The sequence below is a fragment of the Nycticebus coucang genome, chromosome 6 (assembly GCF_027406575.1).
Source record: "Nycticebus coucang isolate mNycCou1 chromosome 6, mNycCou1.pri, whole genome shotgun sequence".
In the NCBI taxonomy this organism is placed as follows: Eukaryota; Metazoa; Chordata; class Mammalia; order Primates; family Lorisidae; genus Nycticebus; species Nycticebus coucang.
Genome location: NC_069785.1, coordinates 70,327,907 through 70,355,894, shown reverse-complemented (window position 1 = coordinate 70,355,894; position 27,988 = coordinate 70,327,907). Strand labels below are relative to the sequence as shown.

The window sequence follows — 27,988 nt, the reverse complement described above, 5'->3', positions numbered from 1 at the left end:
TCTTCAAAATGACATAATAATTCTAAATGTGCTTAGAGGATAGATATCAAAAAATCTTGAAGTAAAAAAATGCCCACAATTGTTGATTTTCATACCCCTTTTGTAATAATTGACAGAAAAAGTAGATAAAAATAAGATACAAATGATCTGAACAATATAATTAGCCAACTTGATCTAACTGACATTTCTACAAAACCCCATACAAAGAAGTGTACATTCTTTCTATTTGTTCAAGGAACATTTACTAAGTTAGAGCATATTTTGGAACATAAAATAAGTCTCAATAAACTTAAAATACTTTCTAACTATACAAAGTATGTTTTTTGACCATAATAGAATTAAATTAGAAATCACTAATAGAGAGACATCTCAGAAATCCCCAAACATTTGGAAACTAAATGACACACTTCTAACAATTAATGAAAAATTCTGCCTATTTGAAGAAACAGCCCATTTCTTTTTCTTAGATTATGACTATTATATAAGCTATATGGTTTTTGTCTGGGCTGCCAAAGAAGCTCAGGGCTAACCAAAAAGTTTAATCACAGTAATCATACCTATTCTTAAATCATTTACCTTAGCTTAAGCATCTAGTATGTGATTTTACAGAATCTAAGGATGCAAGACAGTCCTTGCTCTAAAGACCAGTTTAAAGTCAGGTCTAGTGAACGGTATTATTTGTAAACCCCAACTATTTTTCATTAACCAAAAGTCTATACTTTAACAGCCATTTTGTTAATGTACCTTTTTTTTAATTGCCTTTAATCCCTTCTAGAAAGAGCTGTTGGCTCCTTGCCATATCCAACTAGGGTACTCAAGCACAAGAACATCAGCTTCCATTAAGCATAATTTGAAATATATGAAATTGTGAATAATTAATAATGTACCTGTAAGGCCACATAATGCTAGGGTTTTGGATGATATACATCAGTATTCTCCCGTCATAAATAACCTACAGCTGACTGTCTTAAAATAAATATATCACCAGCAGCAATCTAAGATTTTTGACACTTAAGATTTTTGACATTTCCTATCTGACTCCACAGGTAGGAAAATAGCGCTCAAGTTGGTGGAGGTATTCTCTTGATGTAAAGAGAGTTCAAGAGACATAGAAAAGATAATGCAATGCCAAGGTCATGCAAAAGGGCTGCACTTGGTGAGTACTAAGGTAGTATAACGGAGCTACATTTGGTGAGCACCAAGGTGGTACAACAGAGCTACATTCAGCAAGCCCCAAGAAGTACAACAGAGCTGCACTCTGTGCAGGTGGTATAACGCAACTGTACTGGGTAAGGTTAGAGAAAGACTGGGATGGAATCTTGCCTCTACAGTGTCTACCCTTGCAAACTATCAGGACCTCAGTTTCCTCCTCTGTAAAATGTAAGGGTTACAATACATGATCTCTAAGGTCTCTTCCAGTTCTACGATTCCAAAGAGCTAGTTTGGTTATAGTATCAAAGAAAACATCCCCAAAGGAGCTCTGTTGTACCTCCTCACCACAAGTGACTTAAGTTATTAAAACTAGACTTGATAATGCCACACAACACATTCTAGGTGCTGTGAAGATCTAGCATTCAGAAGATCTAGGCCTTAGTTTGACTTCACCTTTCTAAAAGGTATAACCGATAATATATAATAATAATTGCTGTTATTCTTTGTTTCCTAGATAAGAAAAGAAAGAAGAAATATACACTATTGAAAGGAAAATTTTGTCACTGTCAATAGCTAAGAAGGCACCTTGGAAGTGAACCTTGAAAAGATAGATAGAAATCAGAGAGTTTAGCAATAGCAGTATAAAGGCTTTGGAGTTAGATCGACTTCATTTTAAATCATGGCTCTGCCTTTTACAATGGTGTGGATTTGGATAATTTAGCTAAGTCTCAGTTTCCTAAAATCTAAAATAGATAGGGTTACTTTGTAGTTTTAAGGATTAAAAGTGATAGTTACATAACATCTAGCATAATATCTAGTATATAGTAGTCACTCAAAAAATAAAAGCTTTCATTACTGAAGTCCCAAAGACTGAAGATGGGGCCTAACAGACTGGTAAAGCAGAGGTCAAGTCTATAACGGTAGGTGGGGGCCAAAACATAGAGGGACTGACAAATTTGTAGGTTTAGGGTAGGGAGCAAAGCAGACCTGATTAGTCTGTTAGTTAACAGCTCAGTAGCATTAGAAATAAAGTTCTGTGGGGTTAGGACTGGAGGTAGTGAAGGATGCAGTCAGAGGTGCAATTCAAACAAAGTCCATGAGGGAAATCTGAGATTAAAGAGGTTGGGAAGATCAAGCACCAGCAGCCAGTGGCAGGGATTAAATCCAAAGAGGCATAGCAGGACTGGGATCTTGCAGTTTGGCAGAGATGAGGTATGATTATGAACAAGACTGGAGCAAGTGAGGAACATCTTAGGCAACTGTCTAGAACAGTGGTTCTCAACCTTCCTAATGCCGCAGCCCTTTAATACAGTTCCTGTGGGTCGTGACCCACGGGTTGAGAACCTGCTGGTCAAGAACATCCTGAGTTACGTGCAACATGACTCTACCGGCAGGTGTGCCGCTTGGGTATTTCAAGACACCTTAAGGAGTGAGGGGCGAGGCAGACATTTAGGCTTTATGTTGTACACAACTGAGGATAAGTGTGAACAAGACAATTACATGGTCAGATATGATTCCGTTTCTCAAAAGGCACATGGGAAAAAAAAAGACCAAAAGTACAGTGAGGAAGTTATTTCAAAAGTCCGGCTATGGGTAATTTCAGCATGATCCAAGGCCACAGCAATGGGAATGAAAAAAGAAAGAGACAAACTGATACATTTCAGGGAAATTTTCTAACACGATATGGCAATTCACAGGATGTGGCATATGCAGGGAGGAAGGAAGGCATGACTACAAAGGTTGTGAGCTGCATGGCCAGATAGACAGTGATGCCATTTAGCAGGGAACACAGAAAGAAGCACTCTCTTCTTAGTGAGAAGAATTACAATGCCAGGAGCTTACAAATGACCATTTCAAAGCATCCTTAAAATATTTTCAGGTATTTCAGTGTCACTACAGAGCCATAGCTTCCCCTACCTACCACCCAAACCTTCTAAGGGTATCCAGCCTTTTTTCTTTTCATTTCTGCCACATATTAGAAGAGTAAGAGTTATCTTAGACCATACATTAAATACACTAACACAAGCCTATAAGCAAAAGACAAGGTCCATGCATACTTTTCAGATATCCAACACCACAGATAAGCAAAACAGTCCTCAACTAATCTGCATGCAGCCCACAGGCACAGGCTGGGCATTCATCTCCTCTGTGATGACACCTGTGACTCAAGCTAACCAAGGAAAGAAAAGTGGTGAGCATCAAGAATGACATAAAATATATCCAGCGCTTACCTTTACAGCTAATATTTTCCCACTCGGGACATGATAGGCTCTATGGGAAGAAAAAAATAACGTCACTTGGGATCACTAAACAATCTACAAAATGGTTAAGGACAAAAATACAACCCAAACATTTCTGCAGCAATAGGATACATGATATTTTTAAAGAACACTAATAACACTCGCTATTTACATTTCTATGGAGCTTAATGTTGCAAAAGGATTCATTATACATTATCTTAAAATACCTCTGAGGTAATGCTAAGACGTTATTATTCTCCTTTTTTACAAGAGGACTCTGAAGCACAGAGAAGTTAAGCAGTTTGCCCGATGACACAGCATGAGTAGTAGTAGAATGAGATTTCAAACAAAGGTCTTTTGGCTCCAGATCCCTTATGACTGCCATTGTGTGTGGGACCCTCTGTAGCCCCATGCTAAACACTGTACAGAGCCATATAAAAGGTTTTACTTGTGTACCTTTCAATTGTATACGCAGATAAAATGTACTGCTACATTTTACCAAAACAATCTTAAAACAGACAGAACTACCTAAGGCTTACAATATAAATTTCATACGAAAAATCAGAGTTAAAAGGCTCAAGCATGTGGTTCAACTTTTCCCAAAAAAGAGAGGCAAGCTCAAAATATCAGATATACTGAAATAACAAGAATCAAGAAATATAAATACATTCATTTATAAAGAAGTACAAGAACAGGGTTTACAGAAATAAAATATTACTTTTCATCAAGACATTTCATATTTAAATGAAATGTGGCTTTTATATATATACTACAGGGTTTGTATATTCTGAACATCATCTAGAAATAATCCACCTCATATGAAAACCTCAAAACAAACAACATGACATAAACAAGCATTGTTACTAAAAGCTCATAAAAGTATAATGAAACAAATTATTTTGGAAGAACTAAAATCTTGTTCTGCAGAGGAATTCATTCGTTAGCCAAGATCAGATTACTCTTCTCACTGGCTAGTGTTAAGATGCAAATGGGGTAAGGAAGTTGTGGGGAAATACAAGAATTTAGTGTCTCAGGAATCACCTCATCCTCACCTCCCCAGCTGCAAACTACATTTAATAGGCCCCAAAACTGCTCACTTCTTAAAACAAATAAAATTTATATATTCCACTAACATCATTTTCTACTGTTTCGGTAGAAATACACATATTTGCTTGTTTGCTCTGACAAACTTGAACAACTTTATTGGGACATAATTTATATATGACAAAACTGCACTTGTTTTAAGGGTATAATTCAATAATTTTGTACAACTCTGTACATTTACAGAGTTGAGCAATCACTGGAAAACATTTTGCAAGTGATTGACTTATATTATTGAAATAGTTTATTAAGAGTCTATAGGTATTTGTAATATTTTCACATAAAATGTTACAAATTCAGGCAAGACTAGGAAAACACATACATACAATATATGTACATATTTATCCAAATATATGAGTGGTGTAAGAATTTATTCATTCTGCTTTTACTACTTGAATAGACAAAGGTCAGCCCAATCATGGAAGGTATAAAAACACAGCTCTTATTATATTAATTGATGCATTATCTCACTTAAAGGCAAAATTATAAAACTTAGGTGATAATTGTTCGCTTTACCAAAGAATTCTTTACCCTAGCAAAGAATTTGCCTAAATAACAACCTCCTTAGTATAACTATTACTTATAAAACTTTAACCAATTAAAACAACTTTGTATAAAGTAATACACATTTTACAAGTGGAACCCTCACATTTACACAAGTTTTAGAACATATTATCACTTACTCTATTATCTATTTTAACATCACCCTTTTTACAATGTAAATCTAAACTTCAGGTCATTTGATTCAAGATACATCCCAACTCATGTAATACACTGATTTATAAAACCTACACTGTATTTTTGTTAATGCCTGTCACAGAAGTTGTCCTAAGCTAATGTGAAATGTGATTTGAAGGAATTTAGAAACTATATTACATGTAAGTACAGGTAATAAAATACATAAGATTTAATAATGATACATTATTTTCCCTTTTCCGTATCATAGATTCTTCCAATTTCAACTTTTTAAAATATTGTATATTAGAATCACTAACCAAGGACTGAAATAGTTGAATCCATACACAAGAATTCAAAAGTTATAAAACGATCAGAGAATAAGCAACACCTGGACTTTTGAGAGCAACAACAGCGATAAGAAAATGATTAGCAGATAATCTAACATACATTCCATACCGGGCAGTTTGGCAACTTAATTAGCTTGTCAAGAAAGCCGATCTCTTTTCCAAAAGAAAGGTCTCTTATTTCTAAGTGGAATTAAAAGGGGAGGCTTGAAAATTTAATTATGATGCACGCCAATTCATCCGTGGAAGTTTGGGTTCAATTTCGAGCAATGAAGAGTCTACTTGGTTCGGTTTACAGGGCAATGACAGCACCAGTTTAACATTTAATCATCAAGGAGAAGCAGATGACAAAGGCATCACCAGGCATGAGACGAGCGTGTCCCTTAACTCTGCAAATGGTATTCTACCTGGAGAAAAGGAACTTGCTTTCTTTCAACAGATACTGCATCTCAATTGTCTTGACCTTCCTCCACACATTAACAGTAAAGTGATTAATGAAGTTTGAATGGAGGTTCTGGTTACACCAAAAGACAACTATACACCTCTGCAATGTTTTAATTAACAGTTAACACTTCAAATTAGTTTGCTGTTGCCACAGTAATTACCTGTTCCAGTGATTGCATAGAGGAAGCATGTTTATAAGATATTTCTAGTGTTTAGTCCTTGAGTGTTCCATTTTGTTTGAGACCAGGACAAGCCTTCCCAGCCTCTAAAATTGAGCACACAACATATACAATTTAAGATGGCAAAAGCTAATGGCCTGGTATAAATTTTTTTATATTTAAAATAAAAAAGAGCCCAGCATAGGAGATTAATTGCTATCAATACCTTCTTTTATCATTTGGAACAACAGATTCTAGATGAATGGACAAAGAAGTTGACATCAACCTTTAATCCTAGTTAGAGTGCAGAATCAGAGAATTTGTTGACATAGTGGGAAATAAAGAAAGTTATCTACTCTAATCCCTTTCTTTTACAGGAGAAACACCCAAAAGCCTGGTTAAATAACTTGTCAAAGCTCACACAGCCAGTACCAAAGCCAAGACTAGAACTATGGTAGAATATACATATTTTAAGACCTAATGGAAATGTATAATTGAATTTTTCTTCACTATATTCTAGGGCAGGTAAACCCATAATTCAAAAGGTACTGACAGAGGTACTGACTATTTCAATCAGGCTAAGGAACATCACATCTGAATCTCTCCTGGCTAACAAGCATTTTGCAATCACTGCCAATTTATCCTAGGAGGCAAAAGAGCAAAGGGTTACGGGCTCTTTAGTCACTGCCTGGGCTCTGATCCCAGCTCTGCCACTTCCCAGCTGTGTGAACCTGTTACTAAACCTCACTCTGTCTCAACTGTCTCAACTCTGGACTAGGGAAAGCAGTGCCTACCTTATAGAGAGGTGAGGATCCAAAAAGATAACTCTGAGGAAAGAACCTGGCACTCAGAAAACATGAATTAAATGTCAGGAAGCTAAGAAGCTTTCAGAGTAGCTGAGCATTTTAAGAGTAAAACTTGCAAAAACAGACTGAAAGAACAAGAGTATATTCTCTAAGAGTGAGTCCACAGATGAGCCTCTAATAAAGCTTTAACAACGATGAACTGGGAAAAGCTTGCTATATATCTTCTATTGTCCAAAAACTTTAGTGTTTCTTCATGTTGAACAAACTCTAAATACAAAAATTAAAACTGCTATCTGAAATGTTATTGATATGCTATAATTCAAATTTTAGGCTTACCATGTTTATCTCTTGCCCATTACTAAAAGTTATGCACCTCAGAGATAAAGGTGATTACGTGCTCCATTTAGGTATCCATTTTAGCAGAAACTGCATTTGACAATCACTGTTGCTAAATGAGAAAGCCAAGTTTTCATTCTCCTTGAGTTAAATAGTAGGAAAATATAAGCTACCTTAAAAAATATCTACATACCTTCCTTTAAAACACATCCTTATACATTTTGCAAAATAATATTTTGATGCCTCTCCAACTCTTCAAACTTTAGTTGCTCTATTATTGCTCTTAGCCCACTACAAAAACTTGTTTATGTGTCTGTCTCCCACACTGAGCAGCCAACGGCCACGTCTCCATCACCTTTGCATTCTTTATGCTTGACACATGTCCTGGCCATGGTAGGTGCCCCATATTTAACAACTGTTTAACAAATAATAAATACCTCTGGATCGAAAACAAATCTATCACTTGGGTAGTGTTTTATAAAAAAAGTTCCATATACACTTAATTCTATAATCTTACAAGTAGAAGTTATAATAGTCCCCTATTTCATAAGTAAATTTCTAACTGTCGAATCAAAAGTCCATATAAAAATTTCATGCTCTGGCCCATGGCTGCCTCACTGATGTCTGTTAATGCCACTCCCCCTTACCCACAAGGCTCATTCTGCTCTGCCAAACAAGCTCCTGCCTCGGGGCCTTTGCACCCATCCCTGAGAACTTAACAACTTTCTCCGATATCCACTTGGCTTGCACCATCACTTTTTCAGGTCCAATATAACTTCTTTGACTTTCATACATAAAACAGCCCACTTTCTCTTCACTGTCTTTATTTTTCATAAAATTATCAATAACTAAACTAATACACTTTATTAATTTATTGTACATCTCCCACCACAAGAAAGAAAGCTTCATAAAAACACAGACTTTTAGGTTTCTGCTCATTGCCATTATCTCCAGTGCCTAAAATTATGTTTGGCACATTTTATAAATATTTGTTTAATATTTGAATGAATAAAATTTCTAAATTGTTATAGGTCTATTTAGTTTTCTTAAGAGAGTTTCATTAAATTTTTCCAGAAAATTGTCCATTTTATCTGTTTTCAAATTTATTGTCATAAAGTTACTCATTGTATTCTCTTATTTTTAAAATCTCCACTCTGTCCAGAATTATGTTCCCTTTTTTATTCCTAATGCTGTTCTTTTTGTCTCCTCTCTATTTGATAAACTTTCCCCAGAAACCACCTTCCAGTTTTATCAAATTGCTTCTCAAATTTTTACTTCATTAATTTTGTTCCTAAGTATTTCTTTCCTTCTACTTTCTTTGGGTTTATTTCCTGCCTCTACTTTTTAATTTCTTGGGTTAGATGCTAAGCCTATCAATATCCAGTTCTTTTCTAACGAATATATATAAAACTACCTTTAAGTATGACTTTGATGCATCTCATGAATTTTCATATATGGTATTTCCTTGTTCAAATGATTTTGGGTTTTTTTGGTAGTTTTTTGGCCAGGGCCAGGTTTGAACCTACCACCTCCAGTATATGGGGCCAGTGCCCTACTCCTTTGAGCCACAGGCGCCACCCTTGTTCAAATGATTTTTAACAATAATACTTAACAAAATGTAAACTTAATTGCTACCTATATCCTTCTCCCTAACAATATAAAAATCTTAGAATGCTTTAATTCCAATCAGCCCTTCTCATCTTAACCTGTTATTTGGTCCAGTCTTTTTGTCTATTTTCACTTTGATACAGCTAAATTAACCACTACTATTATTGTTTCTATATAGCCAGGCTTACCTGAATACTACTTCTTCTTAAAATTTTTTTTTTTTTTGGAGACAGAGTCTCACTTTGTTACCCTCAAAGTGCCGTGGTGTCATAGCTCACAGCAACCTCAAACTCTTGAGCTTAAGCAATTCTCGTGCCTCAGTCTCTCAAGTAGCTGGGACTACAGGTGCCCGCCACAACACTCAGCTATTTTTTTGCTGCAGTTGTCATTGTTTAGCTGGCCCAGCCCATGTTCGAACCCGCCAGCCTTGGTATATGAGGCTGGTGCTGTAACCACTGTACTACGGGCGCCTAGACTAGTCCTTCTTTAATTTTATTCCTTTATGAATTCAACTGGATTCATTTTTCTTTTCTTTCTTAAGTACTTCCCTCAGTAATAAACTAACTCTATCTGACCCATCTCTCTCTCTTTCCACACACACTCATATTCATTTCTAAAGATGTTTATTTTGCCCTCTCTTTTGAATGACAGTTTCACTAAGACAATTATTTTTTTCCTCAACTTTATGAGAATAGTATATTCCATTGTCTTTCCACTTTTATTACTTATGCTGAAAGTTTGCTGTGCCGAATTTGCTAGTCAATACAAAGTTGTTGAAGGTTTTTAGGCAGGGTAGCAATAGGATCAGATCTTAACTTTAAAACCATTATTCTGGAAGCAGATTACCACTTTACTTCTGGAAATAAGGAGAAACTAGAGAGAGCCAGGAGCATTTAGAAATCTCATCATATGAGTTAAGGGAAGAGGTGGTGACAACATGAACCTGGGTATACCAGTGGATATGGGAAAGGGAACATAGAGGCAAAGACTTTAAACAGAGAGAATTTATGAAACACAGGGAATAGAAAGATGAATCTAAAATTTCAAGCTAAGGTAATGGGAGTATTATAGCTATATTCCAACACAAATAGAGGAACCTCACCTAGCCCACCTTAGACTATCTACCTTGTACTTTAAAGCTCCATGAGGGCAGAGACCCCATCTCCCTATTTGATAAAGTGTACATAAGATCTAGCACAATATTTGGCACACAGTAAATACATAAATATTTATTAGTTAATAAATAAACGGGGTAGTTAAGATATGGGAGAAGGGAGAAAGGAAAAGGAAAAAAGGGGGAATTAACAATACCTAATGGTGTACACTACAGAATTAATTTAACTTCCCTATGACATTTGTGTCTTAAGTCACATTATACACATGATAATAAAAACAGACTCAGAGTATTAGGAAACTCGCTCAGGGTAACAAAGTTCATGAGGCACAGATACAAGTGCCTCATGTCAGGGTCTATCTCAATTAAACTTTTGTACTTTTTCTAATTTTATTTAACTACATTGTAAACTCAATTACCTAACTATATTATAAATTCCTAAAATAGAGTCTCTGTCATCTACTTTATTGTAAGTTCTAAGGCTAGGGTCAAGGTCCATTTTGTTCATTACTATGTGCCCAACCTATACCACGTTCCTCTTAGTTTAGATACTTAATTTATATATTTAGTAAATATTTAACGCGTGCCCTTCATAGCCAGGCAGTATGCCGGGTAGTATGGCTACTGTGGAGAACAAACAGGTGATGTCCCTGCCCCCATGAAGCTTACTGTCTAATACAGGCTGAGTGACAACAAATATAAACCATTTGCTCAGATGAGAAAAGCAACAGAAGAAGCAGGTTTCAGAGGAAATAAAGAGTTCTGTTTTATATATAAAATTTCGAAGTGCCTAAAAGACATCCAATTGCTAATTAGATACGAATCTAAAATTCAAGTCAGAGGCCAGGTCTGGAGATACACATTTGGGCTTTCCCAACATATAGAAGATTACATGTAAAGTCACAGAACAGCACAAGCTCACTAGGATGCAAATTAAACAGAGAATAGGTTTGATGACTAAAACTGAGGCTCTCTAAATTCAGAAATCAGAAAGATGAGGAGACAGTAAGCTAGCAACAGACCCCCAAGATTCATGTCCCTAAGGCCATGAAAGTTCATGTTATTAATGTATCTCCCTGACTGCCAAGTGAAGTACCACAGTACCATGTACAAAGTAGATGTTCTTTTTTTTTCTCCTTTTTTTTGAGACAGAGTCTCACTCTGTCACTCTGGGTAGAGTGCTGTGACATCACAGCTCACAACAACCTCAAACTCCTATGCTTAAGTGATTTTCATATCTCAGCCTTCCCAGTAGCTGGGACTACAGGCACCCTCCACCAAGCCCAGCTAGTTTTTTCTATTTTAGTAGAGAAAGGGTCTTGCTCTTACTCAGGCTGGTCTTGAACTCCGGAGCTCAAGCAATCCACCGGCCTTGGCCTCCCAGAGTGCTAGGATTTCAGGGGTGAGGCACTGCACCCAGTGACAAAGTAGATGTTCAAAAAAACATATGACTGAGCTCAAAAGCAATATTTGCAGACAAATACAACTGATTCTGGTATCTTGTCTTTGAATTAGATTGAGTACAATACAGCTGTGCTCATTTTTGTCTAAATCGTAATGAGAATTTATTAAAAGATCTATCTCTACGAAGAGTAAATTGAATTTCTATAAGAATCTTTAAATGTAAAGAAAATAAAAATTTGAAAACAAAATGTTAAAAAGTCCACCCGGGACATAAGGGAGAAGCAACCCGTGTTCACATTCCAACATATGGACTCCCACACAAATTTATGTCATGCATAACATCAATTGCATCTGTATTTTACAATGTTTACTGAAATTATTTATGCTTAGAATTTCAAATTCACGGAGAACCAAAAAAATATGAATCGTCCCAGCTGACTCCTATTCACAAAATAAATAACCTAGAGCTGATCATACATTTTCTGATAAAGATTGTACAATCTCATACAGTTAAAGCAGGCATCTGATTTCTATAGCACTGTTGTGCATATTAATTTCTGAACATGTTCCAATTTTAAATTATGAGCAGAGAGAATTGATAATAGGAAGTATATGTGCTTCTCTAGCAATTATGAGATACAATATAATTGAAGAATTGGGAGGGAATGACCTATGATCTAACTAAAAATATTTAACATGTCAGCATAACCGACAATGTATGTTATAAATGTCAATTTATTAGCAAAACACTCTTCAAGGGCAGCGTCTGTGGCTCAAAGGAGCAGGACGCTGGCCTCATATGTTGGTGATGGTGGGTTCAAACCTGGCCCCATCCAGAAACTACAAAAACAAACAAACAGAAAAAAAAACACTCTTCAAAATGAATACAGAAACCAGTACAATGTACGCATTCCAAATTGTATATGAAATCAGCACATTGTACCCCATAAATGCATTAATGTATATGTGATCTACCTCTTTATGACTTAATAAAGAAAAAAAAGAATACAGAAACACTTTTCCCTTTGTTTTTTTTGCTTCTTAAAAGACTTCAAGAGTAATTGTTCATATAATGACTTATCACAATGGCAAGACAGGAACACTGAAATGACAGTACTGTTGCTGTCCTAGGAAGGATACAGGGCATTTCTTGCTTAAACCATATAAATTAAATGCCACTGACTTAAGTTCTACTGCTCATATAACATACTTCAAAGAGGTCAGTGAACAGAGGGGCACAATTACTCTGTGAATTATTCATAAAGTGTTAATCAATTATTGGAAAGCTCCCCAAATGGATCAGAACCTAAGAAAGCAATCCAGTCACTAAAATAGTATAAGCAATAGTTAGGATTTGCTTAAATTAGCTAGTAATTAGAAAGGGATGGTCTTATTCTCCACGAGCAGGAAAAAGGCGATGTTTATTTTGCTCTTTTGTTCTTAGAGGACAGGCAGGAGACAAGAAAGGCTATTAAAAAAAAAAAGAAAGAAAGGCTATTTTAAAATAAATAAAAGTTATGAACAAAATTATTTGTTATTATCTCATGGCAGAAATACCAAAGGCTCTCCCAAGTAATAAAATCAGTTCTTTGTTTTTCCTACAAAGATTCACAACTTGTGGCTCGACACCTGTAGCTCAAGTGGCTAGGGTGACAGCCACATACATGGGAACTTGCAGGTTCAAATCCAGACCGGGCCCGCCAAACAACAATGACAACTACAATTAAAAAAAAAAAAGTTTCATAACTCATGGGATATCCTGGGTTCTCTGACTCTGTATTTTCTCAATGCCCTAGAGGTCTCCTGGATGTCCACTAGAGGCAAAATGCACTGTAAAAAAAAAAAAAAAATGCCTCTCTCACATCTGATTCATTATCACCTAAGTTTGGGATTTCCATCATCTAAAACGCAACTCTCAATTCTCATTAGCACAGAAAGTTAAGAGCTGGTAGTACAATTCAATTATTAAGTCTATTCCTTAACAAAAAACATAGTGTTTAGCCAGGTACAGTGGCTCATGATAGAATCCTAGCACTTTGGGAGCCTTAGGCAGAAGAATCAATCCCTTGACAAGCCTAGGTATTCAAGACCAGCCCGGACAATAATAGCAAGATCCCATCTCTACAAAAATGAAAAATATATATACATGGTATCTGCTAAAGCCAATAGGATGTAAGATCAACAGTTTCCATACTTACAGATGCAATTTCCTTGTTCTTTGTATGATTTTTACTTATATACCCCTTAAAGAGTTAACTCTGCTTTTACATAAATTTAGAATAACAGGATAGAAGTCCTTCTTCAACTTAGAAGTTTTTCCATTTCAAAGACTATAATAACTCCAGCATAAAAGAAAACTAAAACCAAAGAAAGGAGATGACAGAAATCAAGAAGGCTAAAGGTATCAAGATGAAGAGATACCCACATGAGACTTTGAGTCTCCTACAAAAAACAAAGAACCTAAGAGCTAACTGTATTACATTCTTCCAAATCTGAAGCCAAAACAGAACAAGCTGAATACTCCTTTGCCATGAAGTCAAGCACATAAATACACGAGTCTACAAGTACAGAAACAAAATTCTTTTGCTATCTTCTGAGGTTAGTTTTAAGACCCTCTGAATATCATGTTTTAATGTAATGAGATGTTTTCAGTAACCAAGTGTAAATTACCTTTGGTGCACTACAAAAAATCTATTTCGTTGTTTGGTCTTTTTAGAGATTTGTTCACTTGGTAGGTTTCTTTGGGAGTAGACTTTACTAACACTCTGAGATTAACGGTCAAGCTTTGTAATTTTAAGGAATATTGTCACATATAAAAGAGCCATCCACAGAAAAAATTCAAATAGTTTCAGGGAAATCAACACTGACAGTTGTTGCCTTCCATAATAGATAAACACATTAGCCAGACTCTAGCTGTTAAAATAGGAAATCCAAAGTAAACAGCAGTTGTAAAAAGAAGCTTTCATGTAAGCTGTACTAGTTCAAATAGCAATCTATGTCAACCTTCCTTCTGCCTAAAAACCCATTACAGATGCTTGACTACTGATTGCAAAATAACCTGTGGTTGAGAAACACGGCCTCCCAGATTGTTTAAGTGTCAATTCAAACATGTTATCAGGACACAGATATTAATTTCAAAATAAGAATTGTACATAGGGCTCTTAAATCAACTTAATGTATTATATGCATAGCTTGGCTAGGTTAGAAAGATTTGCAACCCAAGAAAAGCTATTATACCTATACATTTTATAACTTCTTTTTTCTATTTATTCTGGCTATATATCCCTTTTTATTCTTATACTTGCCTCAAAGTTAATGAGGTCATCACTGCCTCCATATTTCTTTTGTAAGTTGATGTGGTCTCCCCACGTCAACCAGAGTAATGTCTTTTAATATACGGCCTAAATATCTTTGAGATGAAGGAAGGTACAGTCATAGAGACCCCTTAATCAAAGGTTTCAAAAAAATGTAATGGGCAAACAGAGAGGCAAGAGACTAAAGCCTAATGATAAGAATGAAAGAAAGAAATGGAGTAGCCAAGCACTATGTATGGGGGAAATATCTTGAGGATTAATGAGCTAGGAAACTCTACTCTGAAATGGCTTGATTACCATGTAATCTCTGCTCACAGCTTCTTAGAAAACTAACAACAAATTCCTTTCCAAAATTAGATACATGGCTTGGCACCGGTAGCAGTGGTTACAGCGCCAGCCATATGCACCTAGGCTGGCGGGTTCAAACCCGGCCCAGGCCAACTAAACAACGATGACAACTGCAAAAATAGCCAGGCGTTGTGGTGGGTGCCTGTAGTCTCAGCTACTTCAGAGGCTGAAGCAAAAGAATTACTTAAGTCCAAGAGTTTGAGGTTGCTGTAAGCTGTGATGCCACTCTATGGGGGACAACAAAACAAACAAAGAAACAAACAAAAAATCAGATACCAAAAATGGCTACTTCAGAAAACCTCGTTCAACTAATAACTATTATTCTAGTAATTGTATCATACAGGTATGCTATTTGATTTGCACAAAAATTTATTATTATTATTATCCCCATTTTATAGACAAAGAAACCAAGGCTGGGTAAGATTACTGACTGCTTTAGTTTTCCTGTCTGATAAGCATTGGAGTAGGAAGTATATTGAGGTCCTCTGAAGTCAAATCCAGCACATGTCTCAACAAGCTTTGTGTGCACACAAACTGGATGCCTCTAGATCCTCTTAATTTCCACTGTCTTCAAGGATCACTGGATATGGCCAGTGCTGATTTTTAAAAAGCAATAGGGAAAATTGATTGAATGACTCACTTTTCAGAGTTGCATCAACTTTTCAGGCCACAGGGGTACAATTTACTAAATTACCTCTTCTGGAACACTAAATAGTACCCTTGTGGGTCAAAGAGTAAATGCACCTCTGAAAAGTGAGCCATTTATTCCCTTCTTCCCTGTAATACCAGATGTAATATGTCCCCTATGACAGAAATATTAACCCATTCCCATTAAAAACTCAAGAAATTGTCCCACACTAGATAAAATGAGTATAGGTGCAGGGAGAAGGAAAAATTTATCTTCTATAATCTTACCTACAACATGAACTTAAATGAAAACATCTGTTTTCATTCGATGGAGATTTATTTTAATCAAGACCTCAAACAGAATGAAACATACAAATTCAAAGCTGACGTGTTCGGGTAGAAGATGCCCAAGACATCATAAAGGCTGGTTTCACCCTGCCCCACACTGTTTAAAAAATAAGCTCAAGCATTCACCTTGCTTATGAAATAAAATAAATATCACACAGAGCTGCACTTTCATATATCGCATTCGTTCTATGACAGGTTATCCCTATGACTGAAAGGAAAAAAAAAATTCTGTGACTGACAAGTTAGCCTAGTGTCCATAAAGGCAAAGCCTCTGAATACATTTTTTAATTGTTTTACAAATAGCTATTGAGTGACTTAACATTTGTGAGAAAGCTTAAGAAAGCCAAACTTTTAAGTTTTCAGCACTATTAGTCCTTTAGTCTTCTGGAAGATGCCTATGCAATGCAAATAACACAACTTTAATTTAAGAATCATCCAGCTTCTAATTAAACTGCCATAGGCAGCTGGTTGGATAAGTTTTAATCAGTTTCAATCACCTATTGATTGGTATACTGAAGCCTAAAAAATTAAAAGTAAAAGATGATTGGGGAATTGTCCCATCTCAGAACAACAGTAGAGGCCTCTGTAAATAACTCCTCTTTTAACCATCAGCTAAATGAACACTTCAATACTGCAGTACAAAGTCTTCTGCAAAATTACTTTAACTAACAAGCAGAAATTTATCAGCTTCAGCCAAAATCAATGCTGAAATCAATTTGAACACTGGTTGTGTCTAAAGGGGCTCATTGGCAATTTAGGGAAATTACACCATGTAAATGCCTGTGCTTTAATTGAACAGTTTCATCAACTAGGCTGTGATTGCTGTCCATTCATTTATTTACTTTCGCTGCAGCTACCATTCTGCAAAGAAATGGCTTTTGTCAGGCCGGAGAGAGGCACTTTATCTTCATTTTGTGCACTTTTGTATATAACAGACTTCATGAAATGGACATATCATGACTAGGGTCAAAATAAACCAGGAGAGACTTTCTCCTTTAACATAACCGAGCACCACAAACTTGCATCATTCTTCACCGTCCAGAAACAGCCATCTTTAAGCCAGTAACAAGAAGGAATCTGATAGATTCCCCTTACTTGGCACTGGGCCTCTACATTGAAAAGCTACACTGTAGACAACAGAAGGAAAAGTGTTTGGACTTTAGACCAAATTTCACCATGTTTATTTTGAGGTATCTTTGGTGATTTCCAAAATTACAGTATATGAAATCTATTAAAACATTCTTCTTCAAAAATTAGACAACATTTCATTTTTTGACACTGGCTGAATTGAATACATTGAATTCCTTGACATTGGTTAAGAGACAGTGCTATTCTCCAATTCATTTAGGAGATTAAGGCTTAACGATGTCACACATACTTTTAAAGTATAGTAAATGGAAACAAACAGGTCTACGTGAGGAAAAAACTAACTTCCTTATGAAGGCCAACAAGCACAAAGCATCCAAATTCCACAGATTATTTAAATACACTCACAAACAATCTCACAAAATCATGAAAAAAAAAGAATAAATTTTTCAGAGAATCATATGCTGAAGTGAATGAGGTTAAGAAATCAGCATTAATTCAGCATTAATATTTCCGACATCAAATTAACTATTTGCTTCAGTTGTTTGCTCACACTGGTGCACAAGATAAAATTGCAAAGTACAGCCGCTGTACGTTTGCTAGAAAATGCCAGCAAAGATTCTTAGGTCTGTACATATTCTATTTACTTTAGCTCCTCACAGAACCAGAAAGTAATTATTTACTAAGAATAACACTGGGAAAGGACTAAGAAACGAGAAAGGCTGGGTTTCAGTGGTGGTCCTACCCTTGACTTGTTCTCAATTGTCAGGGAAACCCATTCATTTATCTGTTTCAGTTTCCTTATAAGTCAAACAAGGATGGTAGTAGCTCCCACAAGTTCAGTCACATTACAATGCAACCAGGAAATAACACAGGCACGTGAAGGTGGCCCACTTTGGAAATGTAAATGTGACCATGGTGACTCTGAGCACCTTGCATCTTAGGTGCACAGAGGCAGGCAAAGCCTTGAAACACTTTACTTGGGCCTTCAAAGTAACAAGGAAACTTCTCATTTGCCCTGTCAGTTACCCCAGCTGCTGCATTCTGCACACACTCTCTAAGAAGTACCACCAAAAAGTTAAAAGGAAGAAGCAATTAAGTGGTAACCATAAACTTAACTCAGTACAAGAGAATTCTTGCAATTCTATCCTATGTATTATTTACTCTTCCACTATGAAGTTTCATTGGCTATATATTTTGTTGCTAAGACAATGTAGAAATATATTTAATTCAGAGTTTTTAGGTAACTTTTCTGAAAATTTAATTATGATTTAATCAGAGTTTCATGTTTATTGACTAAGCATAGTGCCATATTCTGCTACTACAGTTAGCAGTCGTAATAGAATCAGTATGTTTGCAAACTTCACACAATACATATTTTCCAAATACACAAATACACTAAGCTTGTTAAAATGCTATATTGATGGTGCCCTAGAGCAAGTTTTAATTTTGTCTGAACATTTTTCATTTCATTATTTGAACTGATAAAACAAAAGCCATGAACTCTGCGTTTAGTAATAACACTGTACATTCTTTTTCTTTCTTTTTGCAATACTGACAGGGAAAAATATAAAATTTTAGTCAAGAGAACAACATGACACAAGTCACACTTAAAAAGCAAATTATTTTTATAATAACTTTATGCTTAATACCTACAATGTAAATATCTAAATATCCCCTCCCCAATTTGGCAGCTCATTCATCCAATACAATGTTAGTGTTCAAATAAAAACCTAAATGTATTTTACTGCAATAAGGCAGCAATTTAACAGAAACATGGTCTCTCACATCAAAGAGCACAGAAAAAAACTGTGGCAGAAAGTTAGACACAGTAAATGCCTTCTGGACTTTCCAGTGAATTATTTCCCCAAAAAAAGCAATTTAAGTAAATACCCTAGATGCTATGGCATACAAACATTTGCTTGTGCTATATGCCAACCAAGAGACTACAATTTTTTACCACATCAAACACTATAAAATAGGTAAAAAAAAAAATTTTAATGTGTCATATAAATCAAGAAATGTACCACCTCCACTAGCACGACCATACAATTAATCTAGGAATCCAATTATTAAATCTAAAATTTTGATTAAGTAAGGAGACCCAAAGGGTAGTCCAAATAACAAGTTATACTGTAATAACTCTGTCAGCCTAGGAACAGTTGTTTAAACATCTACTAAAAAGCCTGCAAAATCTAACAACTAGAGATGTTACATCACTGACTTTCAGAATTGATACATTAATTTACATCTTACATCCAAAAGTAATTTGGGTTAGGATTTAGGAAACTCAGAGAATGAATGCATGAATGGCAAACAGAAAAATCCCTGGTGTCAGAAGACCTGAGCTCCATTCCTGACTTGACCTTGGCCGTATCACTTAATCCTTCCAAGCTTTATCTTTCTCACTGGGGAAAAGGTGAGGGGATAATCATATCTTCTTAGCAAGGACTTAGAAAAGACTAAAAGACTCAGCATATTCAAGCTCTGTCCATCTCTCTGCCCTCCCAACACTGGCCTAGACGCAAGGTCATGCCCATCTTAGGGCTTTTGGCTGAGTGGTGTCTTCTGTCCGGAACCGTGACTGGTTCCTTCCTGTTCTTCAGTCTCAATTCAAATAGCACCTCCTCAGACAAGCCTTCCCTGAGTACCTCCTCTACATTCTCACAGGGCCTCGCTCTGTTGCTCAGGATGGAGTGCAGCGGCACGATCATAGCTCACTGCAGTCTTGATTCCTGGGCTCAAGTAATCCTCCTGCCTCAGTCTGCCAAGTAGCTCAGACTACAGGCGTGAGCCAGTATGCCCAGCTAAATTTTTCTTTTGTAGAAACAGTGTCTCACTATGTTGCCAAGGGTGGTCTCAAACTCCCAGCCTCAAGTGATGATTCTCCATCCTTAGCGAGGAGTATAGGAATGGGCTACTATACCCTGCCCTGCTCTATATTCTTCATAGAACTTACAGAACTTGAGAAGTCTGATACCCTCTCACTACAGTGTTTATTTATGTGATTGTTTGTTCTTTTTCTGTAATTATTGCTCCACTAGTGTGAGCTCCAGGAGCAAGGACCTTGTCTGTCTTGTGATTACCTGATCACACAGGCTAAGAACAGTCCTTGGCACATAGTGACACTCAGTAAGTATTCATTGAATAAAGGAATATGCAGTATAACAAAACTTAAAGTTTGTTTATTCAGTAAAACAAAACAAAAAAAAACTTTATTGTTTTGTTTTACTGAATAAAACCAAGCAACACCTGATATAAGATTTTTATGGTAGCTGAAAGCTGAATACAGTTCTGGAACTTTAGACTCAGAAGAAGCCTGCCTATGCAGTCGTCACATGTCTAGACCTAAGTGGGAATTATTTCCTCAGCAATTCTGAACAAAAGTCACATGTTTCTGCATAAAGTAGGGGAGTTTACTGCCTACCAGCAATAAACAACACTTAGGCCACAAAGAATCTGCCTGTGTAGGTTAATTGCTGAAAACACTGACCAAGTGCCCAGTAATAGGTAAGGCACCAAGCTGGGTACGGGTGAGGTCTCTCGCCAAGATAATCCAGACACAACTCTCCTTTAGGAAAGACAAATTCAGTAGGAAGGACAGCACGAAAAGTACAATACTATCTCTAGCCAGAGTTAGATTGTCACAGAGACATTCAAGGCAGGTTATTTGTGCCTAAAGTAAGCTTGTTCTTCATCTACAAGAATGCCCGTCAGACTCTAAATCCAATGTCATGGAGCCCTTTAATTTTCTCCTCCTCGGAGAAAAGTCAGCCAATTCCTTCAACCACTTCTCAACTCAAATACCAGTTGCTTCATGAGGCCTTTCTGGATCCTTTCTTCCTTAGTCCCTGGGGCCTGTGGATCACACATACAAACATGCAGCCCAGACTATGAAGTCCTTTGCTTACCTGGAGACGGAACTTTGGCATCCATGGCTGGACTGTCCCCAACTCAACACAGTGCCCTCCACACAGCACATGCTTAGAACTTGGGTGTTCAACAAAGGAAGGAGGATTGAAGAGGCACAATTCCCCAACCCCTCCTTTCCCTCCCCATGCTTCCTCTCTGAACTATCCACATCTCTACAAACTCAGCACCTGCAACTAGACACACGAACTCAAAAGTAACATACTGCAGATGAAGTTAATCCCAGATACTACACTCTCGTAAAGTGGCAAGAGAACAGATTTCAGAGAGAAATTAGATATCATCTGCCTTAGCATACAGAAGTATGTAAATGTAATGTTTACCTGTTCACAACTGCTTTTGCTGGGGACTTTAAATTTCTTTATAAAGAAAGCACTTTTATTAAAATAAAATATTAAAAAGAAGTCTTGCCACTTCAAAACTATTTTTTCCCTGGCAGGAGATAGGGTTGAAAAACTTAGATTCAGCAAATTCTTACTTGAAATATTACCATAATGTATTGATTTTTACCAGACTCAATTGACTGAAAAGTTGTTTGTATAGCAATATTGGCCAAACCAATATACTAGAACAATTTTGTTACCCATAGTAGTCAAGTGCATTTCTGAAGTATAATTATACTGTCATAAAAAATAAAGTCAAGATACTCTTCTCCAAGCAATAAAACAATAATGGCTATAAAACAGAAAGAAGAAAAGGCTAAATAAATGAGATTTTTTAAAATGAAATTTAATGTCTTTCAAAAACACCACAGCCTCTTCTTCCTTCCCTTAAGCCAAGGTTAGCAGGAAATGATCAATACTTCAATCTCAATAAACTATTTCAATAATGGTTAATTCAGGTGGAAACAGAGTCTGAAAATCTCTGCTCAGCGACCTGTGACATCCTGTCATGTTGGCTGGATGCCAATAATCCATCATTGCCATAATGGATATGAGCATGTGTGAGGTTACAGGAACACGGAGGAGTGGGACAGCAAAGGTGGGAAAGGTATATATAATCATAAACTCTGGTTCATTCCGTAGATTCTAATCAATACAATACACATTATTATATAAAACAAACCTATAACAGTAAATGCTGAGAGAGGGAAACATACATAATTAATTTTATTTGACAAATATTCATTGATTTTCTGAAAACATTAATACCCTTGCTTGTCACATGATACTATAACACAATACAGCTATATGAAAGTATTTAATTTTACATTAGAATGATGTCTTGTTTGCTTGTTTAAAATATGATCTTGGTTGCAAGGAAAAGGCTCCTCATTTGATTGGAATTTTAAGTCAAAATATATCAAACAATCACCCTTGCATTCAGGTCAATATCAAAACTCTTTAAAAATGACTCTTAATTTATAAGATGCATAGCAGGGAAAAAATATAAATAAAGGCATGGGGTCACTGACACAAGTCATCCGTGAAGCGGGAGCCAGACCAACTGCTCTCAGCTTGGGTTGGACACCTTCAGGTTGGCTGGTCAAAGAAGTAGTCATAGCTTTCTGGGTTTTAGGTGGATCCCAGTATTTTCACTATCCAAGGCTCTTTTTATGATGTTTCCTTCTCAGGAAACTCACGTTTTAAAATATTTTGTTTATCAAAAATAATATTTAACTAGGCAGTTCATGTATTCTTATTTTATATAAATGATCATCAAAGCTTCTAATTGTCATTAAATAAATCGCATTACTATACTGAGTCAGTCCAAGTCCAGGCCCCAAACACAAATTTAATGTTTTAGTTGGCCTCTATAGCCATATCACAAGTACAGAATACAATTTAATAGCTCACAAGTTCTTAATTACCATCTCCCAGGAACATCCCCAGCCATTGCCCAAAACATATTTCTTAAAATAGATAAGACAACAGAAAAAAAGACCAATACCTTTCAGAACTACAATCCCTTCTCTCTTCTGTCTCCAGATAAATTCAAATTAATTTTTAAATAATGGTTATAGCCAGTCTTCAAAACACCATGAAGGCAGCCTGTATCTTCCTGTTGTATCACTGAGAAAATTCTACCCAAGGTCCAGAGTAGACTCTTAACTATCCTGCAGGAAGGAATTGGAGGTAGAAAATACACTGTTTTCCAACACCCACAGGCTAGAATATATGGCCAAAAAGCTGACAATTTGAGTTTTAGCTAGAATAATTTGTGTTTAGGAAGGATTAACAGAAGACAATCCTTCAGTGATTATAAACTAACAGACTTAGCAAGATTTAATGCTAAGAGTTAAATATTACCTCATTTCTGGACCCAAAGATTGAGTGACTCCATGGAACAATGTGTCAAGGAAGAAGAGTCTGACTGACTGGCTTTGAAATAAAAAATGTTTCCACAAAGTAACTGTGCCTATAAATTGCTTTCACCTCAATGGGACATACTATCCAAGAAAAAAGGATAGTAACTAGTATATTGGGTTAATGGATACTAAGTATCCAAAGTTTTAACATTAAAAAAATAATTTTTCAATCAGTGTAACCTGGCTTATTGTACCCTCAATGAATCCCCAACAATAAAAATAATAATAATAATAATAATTTTTCAAATATATGTCTTTTCTTTGGAAATTTTCTAAAACAATTATGCAGCCTCTAAAACTAGCGAGATATGGAGATGATGCAAATAAAGAACCCTACCAAAACCTGATTGAAAAAGCTTCCACTGGCCTCATTCTCATTTCAGCCAATGTACATCAAGGATCTATTGTGCTTGGTAGACTAGAAAACACAAAGAAACACAATGGACTCTGCTTGACCTTGAGAAACAACATTGCCTGAGGGGAAAACACAGAGCAAAAAGAAAGGAGATGGTGTGTAGAGATCTGGCTTTGCCACTGAATGTCACAAGACTGTAAACCCTAGTTTTTTCAGTGGTAAAATGGGCTCAACATCTCAACATTGTACCAACTGTCCTACAGCAGTTTGAAAATAAAGTATGATAAAAGAAAAAAATACTTCGAAACTTTAAAAAATCATCACATCTAAGATTGAATAATAAATCTTACTATTCATGAAACAAGTAGAGAACAGGATAAAACAGAGAGAAGCATAATATGTATCAGAATGTAAATGCAGAATTTCTCAAAGTTAGTTCAACAGAACTGTAGTTCTGTGAAATGTTTATAGATGTTCCTTAAGAAGAGAACCATGGCCAAGCTGAAAGGTGGAAGCTACAGCACCCAGAGATGAGGGAGAAGGGAGTGGAGAAGTTTAGGTCAGGCAAAGATGGCATCTGCACCCAGGGGTAATTGAAGACCCCTTTAATATGGAGTAGGAAGTAGGCAAATGCCACGACTTGCCCGTAGGGCTTTGGTGAGTTAGGGTCCTTGGGCATGAATTTCAGGGGTGGGGTTAACTAGGCCCTTTAGGTCCTCTGTCTTAGGAGGAGGGAGATTTGTGAAGGGGCACATTAGGCCCCCCCCCAACACAAGTAAAGGCTGGAAGTAGGGTTTAAATAATTTTTCTATTATTAGTACTACCATTACCAGTAGCTAACATTTAGTAAGTATCAGTCACAGGGCCATGCCTTTTATGCATCATCTCATTTAACTTCACAACAACCTCGTAAGATAGATACTATTACAATCTCCACTTTATAAATGGGGAAACCGAGGCATAGGATATTATATAACTTGCCCAAGGTCACATAGCTAGTTAGTGACAGAGGCAAGACTGACTCAGAGCTCCTACACTTAATCACGACATACACTGTCCTTTACTTTCTTGAAGTTTTTCACTATAAATCTCTCAATGGGGATCAGAACATGTCTTTCCTGAATTTATTTTTTTGGAGCAACTTGCAGCACTTTGGAAAATGGAGCAGTAATAAAATCTATTCATTACCTTTTCCTAAACTTTTCTTCTTCCTAGGGTTGGGGTATACTTCAGTCTAAGGTATTTCTCTTATGATCCATTTAGCCAAAATTAGTAATCCAAGAAATATTAACTTAAAATTATTTGGCCAGATCACTATCATAACACAGAGAACAGCTCAGCAGGGAACAATCCACAGAATCTACGTTACCATTTGGTTTATACATCTGGCCAGAATTTCATACTGTCTAATTGCAGAGAACATCTAGACTTAAAGGATAAAAATGTATCAACTATTAAATAATACACATTACAGTTACAACAATATATCCCTTGAAATTCGTAACAGCCCATCAAGTAGAGTGAATAAGACTGAATAAGACTGAAATAATTTAACTTATTAGCTTTATTACATTTTATAAGAAAAAAATTAAATAGGCCCATCTGGCAGTTTTGTTACCAATGAGTAGATTTTCCAATATTTTTATTCATCTAGTTTATGTAGCATAGCCTATAGTGTAATCATTTTGTTCAAAAAACCCACAATTTTTATCAACACCATTAAGGTAAACTTAGTGTAGGAGAAACTCAATCACAACCCATCAAACACTTGGTTTTATAGAGACTTTAATAAAGTAGATTCTCATTTCTTGATGATCACACCATTTCTTTGTGCTGAACTAAAAGTCAAAGATAAAAGAACAAGTTGAAACCCAGGCAGAAATGAAGCCCAGAGATCAACGTAGTTATGCCATTTGGTATCTTCATGTTCTTTCCTCTTAAGAATTATATAAGTAAAAAGATAAATGGAATTTTTTTATAAGCGATCTACTATATAAAGTAGTAAAATTATCACGATACTGCCATTTACCCTCCACAAGCGACCACTGTCAAAAACGTATCAAATCTTAAAATACACATGCTGAATATCAGCAATAGTAGCCAAATGAACTCTTAGGATAAGTGCTAACGTCAACATAGTTTTCTTAGAAAATTAAAGAATTTGTACTAAGGACATCTGGGAGAACACTCCCTGGGACATGTGGCCCTAATGAAACAAGAAGTTCTAGCCATGCTTCTTAGCTAAAAACAATTAACAATAGGGTAAATGGAGAGTTATTATTTGAAGGGTACAGAGTTTCAGTTGCAAGATGAAGAAGGCTGCAGATGGATGGTACCGATAGCTGTACAACGATGTGAATGTACTTGATGCCCCTGAACTGTACACCTAAAAATGGTTAAAACAGGCTTGGCACCTATAGCACAGTGGTTATGGTGCCAGCCACATACACCACAGCTGCCAGGTTTGAACCTGGCCTGGGCCAGCTAACCAACAATGACAACTGAAACGAAAAAATAGCTGGGCATTGTGGCAGGTCCCAGCTACTTGGGAGGCTGAGGCAAGGGGAAACACTTAAGCCCAGGAGTTTGAGGTTGCTGTGAGCTGTGACGCTCAGCACTCTACCGAGGGCAACATAATGAGACTCTGTCTCAAAAAAAAAAAAAGTTAAAACAGTAAATTCTGTCATATTTTATCATCATAAAAAATAATTTTAAAAACATTAACATAATTTCATATTGTAATCTTTCCTTGAGAGTTGGACATGTTATTTCCACTTTCCTATATACTCCTCCCCCCATTTTAAATAAATCTATGTTTTAAGATAAAGAATTTAAAATTTTAGGGTATTTTCTAATAAAAATTTTGCTGGGGTTTGGTGTTCTTATGTTTCTTCTGTTCTAGAACAAATATTGACAGTAAATTCACAATAGTTCTTCAATTAAGAGATACAAAGCTAAACATTTGGCGACATAACACAGATTAGTAGGTTAGAAGTCTAAAGAAATGTTTTTGGATTCCATTTGAAGCCAATAAAAGAAAGCCAGAGAGTTGCTAAAAACGTTCCTGTTTTATTATATTTGGCAATGAGCATAAAAGAACTAAGAAAAAAGACTGAGGCTTTAAACTGCTCCTTGCACAGAACTCAAGAGAAACAAATTGGAATGTTTTCTTTCTTCTTCTTTCCCTTCTGTAGGTACCTGAACTGAAGCCTCCAGAACAGAGTAAAAATTCAAATCAGGTAAGAGTAAGGAAAAGAAGGCTAAGATGAAGATATGCCATACAGGCAGGACTGGAGGTCCATAGGGTAAGAATGACCCAGGGAAGGGTCATTAAAAACTCATTAGACACATTAGGCCTTAGATATTTTAAGATCAAGGCCCAAACATCACTCAAAAAACACATGATTATTTCTCTGAATTATCACAGCAGAACAACTATTCAGAGAAAGTATTCATAATATGGATCATACATAGGAAAGATAATCTAAATACGTGAATATTAGTTCTCGAAGAACTATATTGAGGAGAAAGGTCTCAAATCCTGGCTGTATTTGCAAAGGATTGAGGCCATGGACAGGTGACTGGATCAGATGACTTCAAAGTAGCTTCTAATGCTGAGAAATCAAATTCTATGCCAAGACTGCATGGATGTGAGGGTGGGAGGTGTTCTAGGTATTTAAAACACCCCCTCATGGTCTCAGAGCAATAGGAAAATTTTATTGTACACCTGGCTAATCACAACTCAAATTTCTAAGACTAGGAGTAACCAATTCGAAAATAAATTAATTATTTTATAATTCTGAAAATACACAGTATTCTCAATATCAACATTAAAATATCCGAGGTAAAAACACAATCATACTGTGATGCAGGGTAGTGTATGTATGGAAAATAGCTCTCTGGAGGAAAGCCTTATTACTCCCTCAGGGCTTTCTTATACAGTATAGATTTTTTTAATTCCTAGTGGAATATTTTTCATACACCATTGCAGACTATTAAGTACCAGATATTATATTATGTGGTTTAAACTTTGCACTACTGCATGAGAAATACTTCCCTGTAGAGAGAACTATTTTTTTATGGCTAGCATTTTTTAATATGAAAATGAACACTCCTTTAGGGTAAGATCACCGCAACCAGAATTTGGGAGAATTTTATAACTTAACATATTCATCAAAGTGTAGAAATTCTCTCAGGGGACTAGGGTGAGGAGAGAAGGAAATACAACAGGAAGAAGGCTTTTTAATAACTTACACTGTCGACACAGGGCAAAGAAATGGTATTTAT

The 27,988-nt window shown here is 36.2% G+C and overlaps 1 protein-coding gene across 9 annotated transcripts in view; it reads right to left on the bottom strand.

Moving 5' to 3' along the window:
* Positions 1-27,988, bottom strand: part of MAP2K5 (mitogen-activated protein kinase kinase 5) — a 316,347-nt gene that overhangs the window by 218,852 nt on the left and 69,507 nt on the right. For all 9 annotated transcript variants that reach the window (XR_008380627.1, XR_008380628.1, XM_053594066.1 and 6 more), the window contains exon 9: positions 3,384-3,423. Coding sequence is in view for 7 of the 9 variants with exons in the window: in XM_053594066.1 (XP_053450041.1) it covers positions 3,384-3,423 (40 nt within the window). In the remaining 2 variants the exon portion in view is untranslated. The remainder of the gene's footprint in view (positions 1-3,383; positions 3,424-27,988) is intronic.